At 37.0% G+C, this 19,050-nt stretch overlaps 1 protein-coding gene across 6 annotated transcripts in view; it reads left to right on the top strand.

Moving 5' to 3' along the window:
* Nucleotides 1–19,050, top strand: part of LOC5577100 — a 152,158-nt gene that overhangs the window by 120,497 nt on the left and 12,611 nt on the right. For all 6 annotated transcript variants that reach the window (XM_001663139.2, XM_021850004.1, XM_021850008.1 and 3 more), the window contains 2 exons: nucleotides 9,233–9,560; nucleotides 11,895–12,019. In XM_001663139.2, the coding sequence (XP_001663189.2) occupies nucleotides 9,233–9,560; nucleotides 11,895–12,019 (453 nt within the window). The remainder of the gene's footprint in view (nucleotides 1–9,232; nucleotides 9,561–11,894; nucleotides 12,020–19,050) is intronic.

Genomic DNA, 19,050 nt, shown 5'->3' with positions numbered 1-19,050 from the left:
TCAACCTCTTTCACTCACTTTACCTAACATATACGCTATCACTTTTAAAATCACATAGCTCTCCTTTAAATGATGCTTAAACAATATTTTTGTAAAGGTTGATAACATGGAACTGATATATTTTAAGGTGATTATAAAATGAAGCCAAACTTTGAATTTTCAAGAGCACAAGACTGGAGAATCTGACAACAGTTCGCATTGCAAATCAATCAAACTGCTTGCCTGCTGGTGGTGATCAATGGGATAAATTTTCAACGAGGGGCGCTGTTTGGTTCTCAAGCCTTGTGCTCTCGAAATTTTGAGGTGTGGCTTCGTTCTATAATCACCTTAAATAACTGGAATCATTCATATTAATCCTAGAATTTAAATGGAAACGTCAAAAAATTCAATCTGCGTAAGCAGCTTCCCTAAAAAATCATGTAAATTTACGTAATATGTGACCGACAGCTTGGACGTTAATAAACAAGAATGACGCATGCAAATGTAAATAATTACCATCAAACTCCTTCTTCTTCTTTCTGACCTTACAGAAGCCCGCTTATCAACTTCTCATAAGCACTTCCACAGTAAGAAACACAGAAAGAACTAAGACGGATAGCTTACACATTACAAGGAATTTGGAAACCCTTTTAAAAACGAATTGTCAAAATCAGGTCATTAACCATATTTAAGCATGAATTTGCTTTTTGAAATTGTTACATATATTCCAGCTATTTGACAAATTACATAGAACACTCAATGTTTTTTCGAATGTATTCAAATTTTTGGAAATCATGATGTTTAAAAATTAAGACACTGACAATGTTTCTAATTAGACATTCCATAAGACAGCTGCAATCAGCAGGCTTTTTGGTTTGCCATGAGTTTTTAAAGTTTCGTAATCGGTGTGACCGTTAGGTTACAAAGGAAAATGTAAAGCTCTGAGGGACGATTTAAATATGACGTCCATTGTTTTTCGGGATTTCTAGACCCCGCCTACCCCCTCTGTCACGTTTTTTCCAATACCTAATTCATGCACTGTCACACTTTCATTGACCCCCCCCCCCTCTCCCCTAAATGATGAACGTCATTTTTGAATGACCCCTGACCATACTCGTAAGTTTTGTTTTCCCTTTCGTTTCGGTTGAATGGGCACTTTTGGCTGTCACCGTGGAAAGTTTCCTGGAAAGCATTATGTACGATTATGACCTTTGAAGGGAGCATCACACGAATCAATGGACTAGCATGCTACACCAAATGGCACAGTCGTAATACGTTTATGACGAAAAAAAAAATACTGCAGCGGGAATTGAACCAACACTTCTTTCATCGATACAGCTAGTTACAACACTATACGCACGGCAATGAAGTCCACATATTAATTTTTAATATATTAATCTCAAAATTTAAGATTTGGAAGTATATTTTTTAAGGTAAAAGAAACGAAACGATATTTTCTTTTTTATAAGAGCGGATAATATAGACTCCAGAACTTCATACATTGCTTAGTAGTTTAGTTGACTATTTCATAGTACCGCAAAAATTTAAAGTTTCTTAGTTTAAAACGCATTTCGTCTTCAACATAATAAACAAGATTTTTGCAAGTAGTACCAGCATGGGCTGCATACATCAATAGTATGCCATTTAAAAGACTCTGCAGTTCAGACAGAAACAAATAGTAAGTAAAGGTTTTCATCTCCAGTTGTTCAACTTCATAAATATTAATGCAGATATTGAACCACCATGCATCGTAGAACATCAGAATGGATTATCGATTCAACATAGAATTTACAAATTATCAAAGCAAGGGGGCATTCAAATATTACGTCCATTGTTTTTTTTTTTTTTTTTTTATTTCGTCAATCAATAGTAGACTACACATTTGCTTAATTCTATGTTGTATTATATCTTAAGGAATTAAAATATTGTCTTAGCTTTGTTCGCGACATGGTCAGATCAATTTCTGTGCAATGCTGATTATAAAGAGACATCATTCGATTCATTGGGCCGAATTTTGCATAGTTAGTTCGATGATTATTTGATGCAAACAAATTCCGATTTCTTAACTGTCTAGCGGGCCTGTAGAAATTCAAACATGATAAAAGATTGGTGGAATCAATACGCTGCGATACAATATCATTGATAAATGAAATCATGGCTATTTCGCGACGCTCATTTAAGGTTTGAATATCGATAAGCATGCATCGAGCCTCGTATGATGGCAGTGAAAACGTTGTCCAGCCTAATTTGCGTAAGGCATATAAAAGAAATTGCTTCTGTACTGATTCGATTCTATCACCATGTATTTTTATATGCGGAGACCACACAATACTACAATATTCTAGAACTGATCTTACATAAGCAATGTACAAGGTTTTAATCGTATATGGATCCCGAAAATTGTAGCTAAAACTCTTAATAAAGCTCAACATATTGGTTGCTTTATGGATAATCGTATTATAATGATCAGTAAAGGTAAGTTTAGAATCTAATATGAATTTGATTTCCTAAAGAGACAGTAATCTGTGGTGTATTCCGTTTTCTGCTATATGTGATTAAATTACATTTTTTGACGTTTAATTGAAGTAAGCTTTTGCTACACCATTTATCAAATATACTTATTTCATTCAGATAAATGTCGCTATCTTTGTTGCTATTGATTTCCATATAAAGTTTCATATCGTCGGCATAAATCAGAATTTTAAGATGTTTAAGCACATATGAAATATCGTTAACAAATAATATAAATAACAATGGACCTAAATGCGAACCTTGGGGAACTCCTGATGTAACGTGAACAGGTTTAGACATTTTTCCCTCAAATCTAACTATTTGTTGGCGATCTGTTAAATAAGATTCAATCCAGTTGAGGAGTCTCATCGCAATTCCCATTTTATTGAGCTTGAAAATCAACATAGGAATGTCTAGTCTGTCAAATGCCTTACTAAAATCGGTGTAAAGTGCTTCGACGTGGTTACCTCTATCCATTGCATTCAAAGTGTAATTTACAAATTCCAAAAGGTTTGTTGTAGTAGAACGACCTTTATAGAAACCGTGTTGTGTATTCGTTATTCTATGTTTTATTTGGCTGAACACATTTTTATTTATAATTGATTCAAATAGTTTTGGAATGGATGAAATAATAGCAATTCCACGATAATTTCGAACATCAGATTTTCTACCAGACTTGTAAATGGGTATGAGATACGATCTTTTCCATTCTTTTGGAAATCTGCTCATTTCAAGTGAGCCAAAATAATGGTGCTGTAAATTCATTAGCTAAGTTTTTCAGTAAAATAGGTGGGATTCCATCTGGCCCTGATCTTTTGGTGGAATCTAAATTCTTCAGTCCTGTTAAAATGTCCTGTAAAAGTATTTGACTTACACCAATATCGCTTGTAAAATCGGGAAAACTAGAAAAATATTCAAAGTCACGATCTTTATCCGAAAAGTTAGTAAAAGTCTCTTGGAAAAAAGTAGCAAAAAGATTGCACATACCATCTGGATTATCAGCTGCTCTATCATTCAATGTCATTTTAGATGGAAAATTGTTAGACTTCATCTTCGATTTAGCATAATTGAAGAAATTCCTAGGGCAAGATTTTAAATCATTTTCTATTTTTGTGTTGTACTTTTCAAGCGCAGCGGATATTGCTTGATTAAGTTGGTTGACAATATACAAATAATTTTCTAAACTTTCTCGAGATTTTTGTTGCCTGTAAATTTTTTTTTGAATTTTTAAATTTTGCTTACGATTTTTTAAATTAGTTATTTGCTCATTAATCCAAACAGGGTTTTTCGACCCATTTCTACGACGTCTTCGCAATAAAGGAACTTCCATTTGAATAATTTCCGACAAAATTGAATAAAAATCCGTCACTGCGATTTCTAAATATCCCTGGTTTTTCAAAATGGATTGCCAATCTATTCTATTTAATTTTTGTTTAATTCCGTCATAAATAGCGTTTTTATAATCAAAGAAATTCTCACAGTTGTCAGAATTGTGATTATTGTGAACAAAAATTGAGTACTCAATAGCTGTGTGAAATGCTTCATTTTTCCATAGAGGAGAAACAGATTCATTCACACAGAAATCATCCATAATGTTTGAGAATAAGAAGTCCAAATAACAGTTTTGCCGATTTTTCACATGATTTATTTGATTTAAACCTAAAAATGCAGCTTTTTCAAAAATAAATTGTAATGATTCATTTTCACCGACAACCGGAAGCAGAATGCTTTCGTTTTCGGAATCACGAATAAAATCAGCATTACGCTGATTAAAGTCGCCATAGTTTGAAAGAAAATTTCATATGATGATTTGCAAGCTTGGTCTGGCGGAAAATATACAGAAGCAAATATATGTGTTTCTCCGGCGATGTGTGCTTTCACCCACACATGTTCAAATTCTTTATGTTTTGATGAAATAATTAATTCTGAATTGAATTTAGTAGATATTGCGATGAGAACTCCGCCACCAAACATTCTTTGGGTAAGGACCAAATCTCGGTCATCTCTGAATACATTAAAATTATTACCAAAAACTTCTTCACTCTTAATTTTTTCATTCCAACTAGTTTCAGTGCCCATAACAACTGAGAAGGATGAAGTTAGAATTCTTTTATAAATTTCGTTCATTTTAGATGCACTCTTCATGCGATTAAAATTTTGGCAATATACTAAAATTTCGGTAGCATTTGCTTCTGAAGAAGTTGATGGTAACACATCCCTTTGCATAACATTATTTGAAAGTTCAGATCTGTTATTAGATACATTGTCATTATTTAAAATATTACCAACAAGTTGTTCATCAGCCACGATTGGATCGTCAGGGTCTACGTCTGAGGACTGCGTCAAGTTAATCGAAAACACGTTTTTTCACAGGAGCACGAGGAACAATGCTGCGAAAAGGAGTTTCTTAAGGCAGGACCAAACAACCAGTTCGAACTAGATGTTGAGCACGAAGGGAATGCATCATCGACAGAATACGGAATCAAAATTTCGCCTCTCTGAAATTTGATCCCACGTTGCTTAACTGGAGGCTTGGAAAAAGTCAGCTTTGCTGCTGCGAGTAAATCCTTATCGAGGGAAGACCATTAGAAACCGCTCCATTGCTACTGCGCTTCATGTTGCTATCGTTGTAGTTGAACCATTTTTGTGAAGTATTGTTTTTCATATTTTCGCGTTCTTTTTACTTCTGGTGTGCTTGGAGGGAGTTTTTGAAAAAATGGAGTTTGTTTTTCGATTGGTACTGTTGTTATGACCTCTGTGTTCATTCGCTTTCTTCCGTTTTTGGGCCTTTCCTTAGTTTTTTGCTGCGATGCACGACGCTGCTGACGATTGTCATATTCTGTCCAATCAGAGCGCCAAACCTTTTTTGTTCCTAGCAAACGCCAACCTGCAGTGCCATTCGAATTTCGGCCCGGGTTCAAATTAACAGTTTCGATTCCTTGATCAGCCAACTCATCTAAAAGGCTAGGGGGTGACTCATCTTCCACGAATCGAACAGCGTCAATGTTGGTTTGTGGTGAGTTAACAGTATCGATTAAAACTTTAACTTCACTCAAAATTTCATTGCCGATCGATTGCATTTCAACTATCGCATCCGTTGTCATGTGTGTTTGACTGGCATTATGATCGTTGCAATGAGCAGCCATCTCAATGGTTAGACTGCTCAGTGACTGAACTTCAGAACAGATCTTTTTTAGTTCGCCGGTTAGATCTGTAGTCAACGTTTCAACAAAATCTTCAATGTTCTGTTTTAAAGATTTCATTGATATGTCCAAAAGCCCGGTCAAATGATTTTTTATTGCAAGTAAATCACTGTTGGGCGTATCATTTTTTATTGTTGAGTTTTTTTTCAGCCACACGCGATAATGCCGACACAGCATTCGAAACGATCGACGATGTGCTGTTGTTAATACTCAGCACCGATTCCTTTAGTTGAAGCTCAATTTGGTCAAATAAATCCCCCATTGCACTGAGCTTTTTTAGATCGGCGGCTACTCGAAGATTGGCGTCAGTTTGTGCCCTAATTGAATCGATTAGCTGCTGCTGTTGATGGAGCACTTTGCGGGTGTCAATTCCAGTTTTCAAATTATGCTGGCAATCGCCGCAGAGAGGTACCATAAATGATAAAATAAAACTCTCCTGATGGCGTTGCACACCAATGCATGCCGCGTGGTAATTTTTAAAGCAGAACTCGCACTTCCATAGGAAGCGATCGTCACTGATATTGCATGATTCAACACTACACTGCATTTTTACCGGTCGCGCGCGATGTTTGTAAACAGCAAAAAAAAAAAAATAATTTAAAATAACTACGGAGCGCTTAAAAATGCGTCTACACCCGACGACTGACTCAACTTTTTGTTTCTCTTTTTAAGTCTATCTAAATCCTTCCCATGTTCACATTTGTTTTCCCAAGCATCTATTAGGTACATGCACTGTCACACTTTCGTACACTCCGCTCCCCTAAATAATTGACGTAATTTCTTAACGTTCCCCAAAAATTTTACTGTTTCTCAAACTTTGCTATTGGAGATTTAAATGTGAATTAAACGTGATTCCCAATCTATTTCATATACGGACTTATAAAAAAAGGTTTTAAACCAAAGTTATAAGTTTTTGTTACATAGTTTTGTGCGGTACATAATTTTTATGATTCGTATGTAATCATTCATTCATGTTTTAATGCAATATTATGCTCTATTGTGGACATTAGAACCAGATTCAGCCACTTAACTTGATCAAAATACTGAAAATGAAAATTGGTAGTCCACAATGAACATCGACCGGGTAAGTGCCGGCACCAGCACAATTGTGCTGGTCCCACTTTGTCCCTCCAGAAATCTTTGCTGTGTGAATCAATTCACATTTGGTCTTCACCATTTCAAAGAATGACTCATTCACTCTCGATTCGTTTTTGTGCATACCTAGAAAAAACGAATAGTTCAAAAGTTGCGACAGATAAAACTTTTTCAATTCTTACAATGTTTGTTTACATTTTGTTTAGCCCTGAGCTGGTGTTTTCTAAACACGATGTGAACAAAAGCTTTTGTGCTTAATTACAATTATCAATAATAATTCAATGATCGAAATCAAAAAAACTTTAGTAAAACAATGATTTATTGGCTAAAAGAATCATTCAATGTCATGGGTGTCAAACAGCACAATTGTGCTGGTTCGTCCCGAAAGGGATAGGCTAATATAGGGCATATCAGCTTTGTAATAGCCCTATGCTAGCACGGAAGGCTATTTAAAGTGCTTTTTGGTTACTTGGGTTAAGCGGTGCGCTTTGCTTCAACTCATTCGTATTGATAACCTATATTCCAACACGACAAAGTGGTTGTGTGGTAGAGTACGTGGCTCTCAATCGGAACATTCTTGGTTTGTATCTTGCTCTAGCATATTTTTTGTCTATCGTAATTGGATGCGTGAGTCATAATATAGGCATTTGATTCATGTTTCCGAGCAATCAGCAACAAGGACATAACGAGTGTGTTGCGTTACAGCAACATAAGTCCAAAAAATGGTGTATTTTCAAAAAATGAAAATACACTGGAATTTGGATATCATAAGTTATAACATTGTTTTTTGGATTCTGATTTCTACCCGTGTTACCTCCATTTGGTCGGCGTTAAATCAGAGTGGACCAAGTACAAAACTTAGGAAAATTGAATTATTCTTCCATTAGATGCGAAATTACCTTACCTTCATCCCACATTGGGATAGTACACAAATTATGTCACGCTAAATCTCAACTTTTCCTACCATCCCCGCTCCTTTGTCACGTTTTTTTGTATGGGTCCTCCGAAAATTTTGTTAGTCTTGTCACAACCACAAGAATTTACAATAATGATGTCGAAGGTCGTTGATAATTTGTTTATCTTAGAGATTGGCCCCAGTTTGATCATGCAAGCATTAAATAATTGTTATTTTCCTAGAAATTGTTCAGTCGATCGATCGAAAATCGATTATTGTCGAATACATGTGCTCATATGTTTTTGTCGCATATTTTCACAAACACACCATGTTTATATATTTCTGCAAATGCTTTTTACTTTACTGTACAGCAGATGCGTAGGGTCAGTGTTCCCTTAGTGGACAGTCCCCTATAGTCGCACTAGTGGCTTTTTACGGCTGTTTTGCTATGAATCTTTTCAAAATATTTTTTGACATGAAGGTCAGGAGCTATTTATCTAAGTACCATTGATACACAGCTTGATTTTGTTCAAAAAATGATCGAAATAATTAGTTTTGCTTAAAATTTGAGCTCCCTTGCGCCTATAGTTAACCTATTGTTCCTATAGTAGCACTACTGAGAGAAACTATTTTTTATTGTACGAAATAATTAATGAATTAAGTACTTTTTTTTACATCAAACGAAAGCTTTTGATCCACACTTTGAAGGAAAAATATAAAAGCTTTGTAAAAATACGGTTTTGATTAGTATTTTGCCAACGCCGTGATGCTAGTGCTACTATAGGAACAGAAATTAGAAATAGTGCTACTATAGGCACATGTATTCCTATAGTGGCACAAGCGATAATAAATGCAAACACATGAATTTTCGCAGTTTTCACATTTTTCCCACAAAACCAAGATAAAAAGCTTTCAGATGATGTAAAAATAATGACGCCAGCGTTATTTTTCGATTTTATACGAATATTTGTTCTTAGATATGCGGCTATTGGTACATCGACCCTAATACATACAATATAATAGTGAAATGAAATTTTAGAGGCAAAATCACTCAGCGACTAAGCAATTGAAAGATTATGAAAAAATGAGTGAAGTGGTTTAACTCGTCTGTCCGTCACTGTACATTAACAGAAGAATTTATTGCAAACTCCCTTATGTGTGTGTTACTGCACAACGCTGGTTCAAAGCGAGCTCATCTTAAAGATGAATAATCGAGAAACGTGCCAAACCTCAACGTCACCTTTTGTGTAGCATATTTTCCGCCAGATTTATTGAGAAGAATTAACTCAATTGAGCGTAACAACTTCACTGTGCCGAAGAAAGCGGTATTTATGAGCAACAATAAGTCTGTGTCCCAACAAGAGACAACTCAGAGGATGGTTATCCAGTCGGAAGCCTTTTATCCGCAGTAAATTACTTGCCATTAACGTGAATCAAATGAATTTTCTCGTTATAATCTACTTGAGGCAGTTCACTACATTCTAATTTATTTTAGATTAGAAAATAAAACAATCATTCTTTTCCTTCCGTTTCTTTTACATTTTCGCAGAACCAGCAGTTCGGATTGTGGACGAGATGGGATACGAGTTCTATGATCGGTACTATAAATTAGGTAGCACAATCGATATATCATGTCAGGTGTCGTTATCGTATTTGGCAACCCTGCCAACAAAAACTCCACCAGCAGCGCCGGCCAACACTTTTCAGCTGATGGCGCCAATCGCTGGGGATGCGAAAACGACCAGCACTAAGCTTTCGAACGAGGGAGCGACAACTAGCAATAACAATAAAGATAAGACCCGGCAATCGTTGCCACAGAACGTCGTGTGGAAAAAAGATGGCGTCGCGTTACCGAAAGATATCAAACTCAGCTCAAGGTAAGACTGGCATTTGCAAAAACTATGCATGCTTCCCATTTAGTGGCTTACTGAAATTCGCTAGTCGATGGATCCATTACCTGTTTCTATCGCCGTACGCGACGTGATACGTCCCTCGATAATTGCTCCTTTCGAGCAACTTGACGTCACGGTTGTAATCAATACAAAGAGTTTGCTATTTTAGTTAAACCCATTACAATAACAGTTACCGTGAGTGCTTTGAAAATGTGCTTAATTGTATGAATATACGCTCTAATGTTCGCAAGTTAACAATCGGTTATTCAACTGGTTGATTATTGATATTATTCCTACCCGGATTATCCAGGGTGTAATAATAGAAGCAATTCGTGTCTATAAAAGTCTAATGCTGCCGTATGGAAAAACTTTACTGAATGAGTGAAGCAACGAAAATTTTGCGTGACATAGTATAGGGAGTATAATATGAAAAGTTCATATAAAATTTACTACAATAGTTAATTGAAATCTGTTCAGTATACACTCCTGTGCAAAAATTTGGGATCACCACTTAAAAACATACAAAAGTGTTTTGTTCTTACCTGTGTGATCTCTCGAACGTCTTTTTAAAACTCTCTATAACGCATTCGAAAGACAATGAGTAAGTCTTACTTCGTAAAAATTTTGACATAATAGTTATTTATGCAACAAGTTGCAAAATGATGATTTTTTCAGCACGAGTCGTACATTTATCCAACGAGGCTCGCCGAGTTGGATAAATACGACGAGTGCTGAAAAAATCGAGTTTTGCAACGAGTTAAAACCGTTTAATCGAGTTGTATCTAGGATCACAATCATATTTCAGAATAACCCACGTGGCCATCCATGCGTCGTACAGGCTCAATATTTTTCAATCAGGTAGGCTGTGATACATATACGTACTACATGACTGTCACACATTTTCACGCTTTATAGATAGAAGCGTGGAGGTGGTCAAGATATTCGAGGACAACCCAGGTAAGATGCTGATTGCAATTTTATTGTACACTCACTATTCATTTGCTAAGTTGTCTGCACGCATCGGATTTTTTTGGAATTAACTAGATCATCGTTTTTCAAACTTGGCTTTCGTGACCCCCCGACCTCTCGTCACCTCACTCGTTTTATCAATAATAACTGGTGAGACGGTAAGGGGTCGCGAAATTCAAGTTTGGGAAGCTATGAACTAGATAACTCCACAACCTCATCTTCGTCTTGCTAGACGACCCGATGCCGAAATAGAATCGCCACACGAGTGGGATTCGGATCGTCCAATGGATGTAGGGCAAGTTGCTTGTCATTGGTAAATACAAAACCATTCGAAGGATGGCTGTAAAAGCCATTCAGATATTTAGTTGGCGATTGTCAAAAGAGTGCTGAAAAGTGTTACTTTTCAGCACCCAAAACAGTGCTGAAAAGTAGCACTTTTCAGTTCTGTTTCTTTTGTTAGGAAAAGTAGGCCATTATGTTGCTCATTTAATTGATGAAAAGTAGGCTAATAAGCAACGGAATAGCAAAAACATTTTTTGAATTTTGCTTACTAAATTTGTTCTTAATGTTTTGACATTTAAAAAAAAAACACTTAAAAAACATTGCTAGTTTTCTCAGCACTGGATTATGTTAAAATGTTAAATTTATGCGGTATATCTCAAAGTACATTAGATCTTTTTAAAAACTTTTTCATACAAATCTTTATTATATTGTATCAAGTATTTAAAAATCTAGAATATATATTTAAAAACAAATAGTCGGTTTTGTCGATCAATATGTTTATATAAAACATATGGTTTAAAAAATAATGGTGATATACGGTAAGATTAATTAATTCAATTCTTGATACGTAGTAAACTATATATGAACCACACAGAATATCTAAAATCTTATGCGTTGGTCATTCCTTAATTCCTTAATCTTGAATCTTCAATAATCGTATATTCTATCATGCTCATACAACTCAATACTATTCGGAATTTCGGTCTCAATCTATGTAACATGCTGCAGTTAATAGTTCGACGCATTTTATGGTCCTGGCACCAACAGTGACAACTGAATTCTCTCCAAACGCTACACAGAGTATCATAAAAGTAACGAAATAAATTTATTGCCTGCCAAGCTCACCGTATTCATCTGTCCAGCAAGTCTTCTCTGTTTAAATTTGCGGGTTCAGAGGTAGGTATCGTAGAATCGTATCACACCATGTGCGTTCATTGTACGGCCACCAACGACGATGATAGCAATTTCGGTAGGCCCAAAACTGCAAACAGTATTACGATAATTCAATTCACAAATCTATTGTCCCTCCTGCCGACTGCTAAATTGAAATACTCAAATCATTTGCAGCCTTTCGAAACAATGGTTCAACAGCAGGCTGTCCATAATACAGGCGGAACGAGTTCACAGCGGTCTCTACACTTGCACCGTAGCCGAGAAGCAGACGACATCCGCACAGATCCAAGTGCTGAACGGTAGGTGAACTTGTATCTATTAGTGTTATTTTCACACGCACAGGAAGTGCCTCCCTCCGGCTGGCCTTAATGCAATTTCGTGATTCATCCAAAGCCAAAACCCAGTGGATTTGACAATGTAGGCACCGATCACCCGAGCAAGAATGGAATTTGAATGTGGACGATTTATTTTATAAGAATATTTAAACATTCTCTTAATCAGAATTTGATAGAAAAATATCGATTATTTTCTGTTAAAAAAGGGAAACATTGATTTTTTTTATAAAAGAAGTTTGATTTTCTAGCATTTTGTTTACAAAAATCTTATTTTATATTTTTGAAACAAACAAAAAAGTCTTAGTTCTGGATTACAGTTGAAAGATTGTTTAATGGTTCATTTTGAATGTAAAGGTATGTTCAATTTTTGTCACGCTCCGGTTTTGTTCCATTCCGATTTCTTCAACAAATTATTCCTTTTTTCCAACGCAAAAATATAAAAAAAATTTTTTGAATGCTTAGGCTGTTAAATGCCTCAGTGTTAAATTTTCGACATTTTGTATCGTAGGTACAAAGTCTTATGCCATTCGATGAGGGTTGCCTTCTTCAAGATTACTATCCAATCAGAGTTTTTAAGCTTAACTAGAGCAAGACAAGATTGACATATCCTTTAACAGTCGAGAGTTGCCTTGAACACGACCTTGCGACAGCTGGAGGTTGTAATTAGCTGAATTAAGTAATTAGTTAAATCAAGTATAGAGTTGTAGTTGTCCTTCTTTTTCATATAAGACATGGCATCATAGAAAATTCGATGAAAATGTAAAAGACATATTCGTTCAGACAATGTTCAATTCTGTGTTATAAGGGATGGACCATAGCATAGCATAGCATAGACTGACTGTACATGTCAATGGTTGCTGCTCCGTGATTGATCGGAACTGGTAAGAATTGCACTACGATCCAAATGAATAAGGGATGGGAGTTTCCGCTTACTCTCGAAGTGCAATTTTAGCAGATCTAATATTATTGATCAATAACGGCGCCGGCCAAGTCCTTACAGTCAGTTGGGATGGGGAAGGAATGTTAGGGTGTAATGATTGTTGCTTCTAGAGACCGAGAATACCTCTGCATCTCCATAATCACCACGGGAAGGGTGTTTATTAGTGAGGGAGGAAAAGATCTGGGAGTCACCTCTGGTCGGTGATGCGATCCATGGACAAGAGGGAAATATACAACTTATATTTAAAACTAGTTTTGTATTTTTGTCTCGAGAAGTTTTTGTTAGAAGCTTTAAAAAATACGTCAACATCTATAATGTCGAACAATTCGAAAGACGTTTTTATTAATGACGAAAACTGAAAATTGCATGTATATATTTTAGATTATATGAAACAGGAATAATTCCGACACTTGTAGTGACGAACCATACATAGTTTGTTTGAAAATGACATATGAGTATTAATGTGCATTTTTTCTCGATATGGTAGAAGTTTTAAAAAATACGTCAACATTCACAATGTCGAACAATTCAAAAGATAATTTTTAATAATGTCAAAAAGAGAAAAATATATGTATATTGAAATTGTATAAGAAAAAAGCATAATGCCGACACTTATAGTGACGAACCATACAAAGTTTGTTTCAATATTACATAAAAGTTACGCTTTCAAGAAAAAATGTGTTATCATAAGCATGAAACGAACTCACCAGTTGGTAATCCATTCTCGACTGAACACAAAACTGACACTGACAGCAAAACTTCTTGGCGTCCCGAAAACAAACCGTCTTGCTTGGGCCTTCCCAAATACCTACCCAGCAAGACGCTCCAAAACAGGGAAAAAAAATCTCCGGCGCCGAAAACACGCGCGGAACCGTGAGCAAAATCAATCGGACGACGCAAAACCGAACTGTCCTGCTTGGGCTTCACGAAGCACTACCCAGCAAGACACTCCAAAACAGGGAAAACAAATTCTCCGGCGACGAAAACTCGCGAAATCGTGACCAAAATCAATCGGACGACGCAGAACCGAACCGTCCTGCTTGGGCTTCACGAAGCACTACCCAGCACGACGCTCCAAAACAGGGAAAAAAAATTCTCCGGCGATGAAAACGCGCGAAATCGCGAGCAAAATCTATCGGACGACGCAAAACCGAACTGTCCTGCTTGGGCTATAAGGGATGTTATAAGGGATGGACCAGAGGATAAACTCAAGATATCCTGTCATGGAAGTAGAAGTGGTAACCTTTTGATCAGAGACGAAATAAAGACGTTATAGTTACTCAAGTTTGACAGATTATAAAACACTTTTCTCAGCACTTTGCTTTTGCTCAAGTACCAATAAATGCTTGGGCAAGTGCCATCAATGTTTGGGCAACGGCGCACGGAACAAGATCGAGTATATTTCCTGTTAGAAAATTTATCGACCCTAATACATATTTTGGACAAAAATCTTACATTACTTTACATCTCTTTTTACTCATACAAGATAGAATTTTACAGATTATAGCAAAAATTCTGCTTCAAAGGAGAGAAGACAAGAATTAGTAAAACTTAGCAATCCATTGACAGTTTTGGAATTTCCATATAAAGCTAAGTATGCTACCGAAAAACTTAACATTACATATACTTTGCAATTGGATTTAATGGACAAATTGATGTGAAATTTGCGAAAAAGTTACATGTTTTCTTGGTGAAAATCGAACTAATGCCTCCCTGTACACTAGATAGAGCGCGTAACCCCTACACCACGAGAGGACTCATAAACGCAGAAGTTAACCTGAATTCGATTTCAGCTCAATAAGCTCGTGGACCTCTTTCGCATAGCGCTCCTCTTTCGGAAGAATAAGATGCCCATCCAAACACTACGCTTTGTGAAAGAGGACCACATGGTTATTGAGCTGAAATCGAATTCAGGTTCATTTCTGCAACCATGAGTCCTTTTGTGATGTAGGAGTTACGTGCCCTATCTAGAGAACAGGGTGTCGTGAGTTCGATTCTCACCGAGAAGACGTGTAACTTTTTCGCAAACTTCACATCAATTTGTCCATTTAATCCAATTGCAAAGTATATGTAATGTAACTAATGATATTCGACTGGGTTTTTGCTTTTAAAGAATTCCTTTCTGGCTTGCAGTCTTATAATGGGCTCACGAATTTATTTTCTTGGCTCCTACGTTCAGCACTGATTTTTGAAAACGGTCGATAATTCTTTGTAGTTTGGGAATGTAAGGACTCCGTTGTTCGAGTAGGGAGAACGTACACCGAAACAAATTGGATATGTGAGTCGGTGTAACGCCACTATTGCGACATGAAATTAGAAACTCCTTCCTAGAAATCATGCTTGCGAGTTTTCTATTGTTGTTAGCGTAATCTTTGAAGAGTTTTCGAGTGTGGACAAATTATGAGTGAAATTATGAAAAAAAAATCCACGTTCTCTGGTGGGATTTGAACCTAGAACTCTTGTATGCTAGACGAGCGCTTTACCAACTAAGTTACCGAGCCACTTGGTGACCCAATAACTGAGTTGGTTAAAAGTTTAGAACTCAAATCCCTACAGACCACGCACACCCCTTTTACTCAAGTGACGACATGACTACTACAGAGAGGCAGTAACACTCTAATATAAATTGACGCTTATATTGAGCTGTTCGGTAATCCATACCAACCTCGGTAAACTGATGTGTGTGTGTGTGTGTGTGTGTGTGATACAATCCACCTCCCACTGGCCGGCAGTGCTTTTATGGAAGAAAATTGTATGCATGTATTTAATGATACCCTTCGATATCTTTATATCTGCAGACAATTTTAGCCCAGGAGATGAAAGGTGATAGCTCTACTGAAATTCCAACGACCCATTTCAAGAATGGCAGTAAATACACACACATTCTGAGGTCATTTTTATTTACAGTAAGCCCCGCATAAAAACATCCAGATATCAAATGGATATATGCAATGTTTTTACACTTCCCGAATCGAAAATTATATTTTCGACCCTGGCACGTATTTAGTTTGAATTGGTAATAAGTGAGTAAAGTAAACAATAATAAAGAACGATTTTACCAGGATGTGAAGCAGTTTTTCTCCGTCGCCGCACTGGGGTTTCCGTAAAATACTATACACTTTTTCACTGCACTCCACGCATAACACGTTCGATCCTGACCGCATCACCCGCCCCGCAGGAGCAAGCGTCGCAGTCAAAGGATCACACACTACTGCAAAACAGGGGAAAAAATTCTCCGGCAACGAAAATACGCGCGAATCGGTCAGAAAAATCAATCGGACGACGCAAAACCGAACTGTCCTGCTTGGGCTTCACAAAGCACTACCCAGCAAGACGCTCCAAAACAGGGGAAACAAAATTCTCCGGCAACGAAAATACGCGCGAATCCGTCAGAAAAATCAATCGGACGACGCAAAACCGAACTGTCCTGCTTGGGCTTCACGAAGCACTACCCAGCAAGACGCTCCAAAACAGGAGAAAAAAAAATTCTCCGGCAACGAAAATACGCGCGAATCCGTCAGAAAAATCAATCGGACGACGCAAAACCGAACTGTCCTGCTTGGGCTTCACGAAGCACTACCCAGCAAGGCGCTCCAAAACAGGGAAAACAAAAATCCAGCAACGAAAATACGCGCGAATCCGTCAGAAAAATCAATCGGACGACGCAAAACCGAACTGTCCTGCTTGGGCTTCACAAAGCACTACCCAGCAAGGCGCTCCAAAACAGGGGAAAAAATTCTCCGGCAACGAAAATACGCGCGAATCCGTCAGCAAAATCAATCAGACGACGCAAAACCGAACTGTCCTGCTTGGGCTTCACAAAGCACTACCCAGCAAGACGCTCCAAAACAGTGGAAAAAAAAATTCTCCGGCAACGAAAATACGCGCGAATCCGTCAGAAAAATCAATCGGACGACGCAAAACCGAACTGTCCTGCTTGGGCTTCACGAAGCACTACATACCAACCTCGGTAAACTGATTCGCCGAAAACCCAACTGCTGATATCTCAGTAAATGTTTGTCCAATCTCGGTATAACTTCTACCAAGATCTCGGTAAGCGCTTACCGTATCTCGGTAACGTCCGCCGAGATCTCGGTAAAAAAAATTGGGTTTGCCGAAATCCGAGATTCGCTATTGAAAATTACCGAAATTTTAGCTGTTGGGTTCTCGGCGAAACGTTTTGCTGAGGTCAGTGAAATAATATAAGTGTGCATGCATCGAGTTAGACGTTTACTTTTCTTTACAAGTGCGTACTTTCCACAATCAGTTTACATCAAGGTAGAGGAAATAGGGCTGAAATGATGGAAAATTAAAAAAAAAACTGTTGATACTTGACGTTACCATGAAATGCACCTTCCAATTCCAAATGTGTCGGAATCCTGATCTTCGAATAGACACGCACCTTTTCTCCGCTTGGAGATCAAGAGAATTATGAAGAGTCTCATACAAACTGCCATAGGCTTATTCATGCAGCAAAAGGAACGTATTTCGATTGTGCCACTGCCCACGGTGCACGGACAGACTGTTATTATGCAAAAAAAAAATGTCCATCAAATCTGAGCACATGGATTGATTCCTGTGGTCATACTGCGCCTCTGGGCCAATTAAAAAACCCTTGTAGGAATCTTGATAAATCTTGATTTGATATTTTTGACCTAAAAATTCAATATAATCCATATTAAATTTTTGCAATAGTTCGCAACTAGTATATAATTGTTACCATTGTTGTTATAATTAGAAATATTTACCACTGACTTAACTTACCAGAGTGGCTTAAGTATATTTTTACATAGCTTAAGCCAGTAAGCTTTTTTGAATAATGAAATCTAAGAAATAAATTTCAAAATACAATTGACGTTACGTTCGATAACTTTGAACATTCAATGTGGAATATTATTATTTAACAGCTTATTTTTCGACTTCAACACGAAGTGACCAGCCCACCAAAGCCTACCGTATTTATTTTGCTTAAATAAAATTTGCTTCTTTGTACATCTGGTACAACTTTTGATGTTTACGTCTAGTATTGCACCGGGTATTGCCTTCAGCACTTATCGTCAAAAATATCTTGTACAACATTCTCAGCCACAACAGAATTATAACTACTCAGGAAACATGATTGTCATGTGTCACAAGTGTTTGAAGATTAACAAAGTCTTTAACAACTTCAAGTATCAACATCACTAGGACTTCCACTCTATATATCTGCAACCATTACAATCGTTTTGTTTTTTTTTTTTCGGGATTCATCGTCAATCTGTTTATAGATTTCTAGGTTGCGTTCGACAAAGTAACGAAAATCTTGCTGTTGCAGATAATATCTAAGACTTAAAAATAAGACTTTTAACTGATCAAGCTGACAAATACAATCAAGTGTAAGAATTGTAAACGGGGAGCTATTTTTTTCGGTAGAATTACATGGAATGAACAGAGATGAGTTTCCGAATTTATTGTTTAATAGCATGTTGTCGCATATATTCCTTGATTTTGCAGACGATGATTTTATTGGAATCGATCGCAGTGCAGTAAAGCAGGGTTTCACTACTTTAAAGGTGGACAACTAGGATAAACTTGTAATTCCATTTACTCTACCCAAACGTATATGGTTGCATGTAGAGAAAGAAGCAGGTTCAGATGTGTTGGTGCTGAAGCAGTGTTTGATGGAGATGAAGATGAATTTGTAGAAGAGCCATATAACATGTGCAAGGGACCCGCAACTTGCAAAGGGAAACGACATTTCCACACTGGTGCTTTATAAAGTCTTATCTGACTTCATAGATCCATTATTTCGTTAACAACTTAGCCAAAACACCTCGCGATCCTACATCGTATAACACAGAAGTGATTCGAAAACCAAATCAGTTTTCAATAATAATGCAAAGAGAACAACGATGAATGCAAGCATGCCTAAATGAAACATCATTGTCAATTTGCCCTGTATAAAACGCTTGTTCTTGGCTCTCTAAGCCCATTTATTCGAGAACTAAAGCAAAAGCTATTGAGCGAATGAAATAAGCGTCCCCGTGGAAGACATCCGCGTATGTTATCTTCTAAC

Source organism: Aedes aegypti, chromosome 3, assembly GCF_002204515.2.
Source record: "Aedes aegypti strain LVP_AGWG chromosome 3, AaegL5.0 Primary Assembly, whole genome shotgun sequence".
Taxonomy (NCBI): Eukaryota; Metazoa; Arthropoda; class Insecta; order Diptera; family Culicidae; genus Aedes; species Aedes aegypti.
The sequence above is the reverse complement of the archived record's forward strand: the minus strand, read 5'-3'. Positions and strand labels throughout refer to the sequence as shown.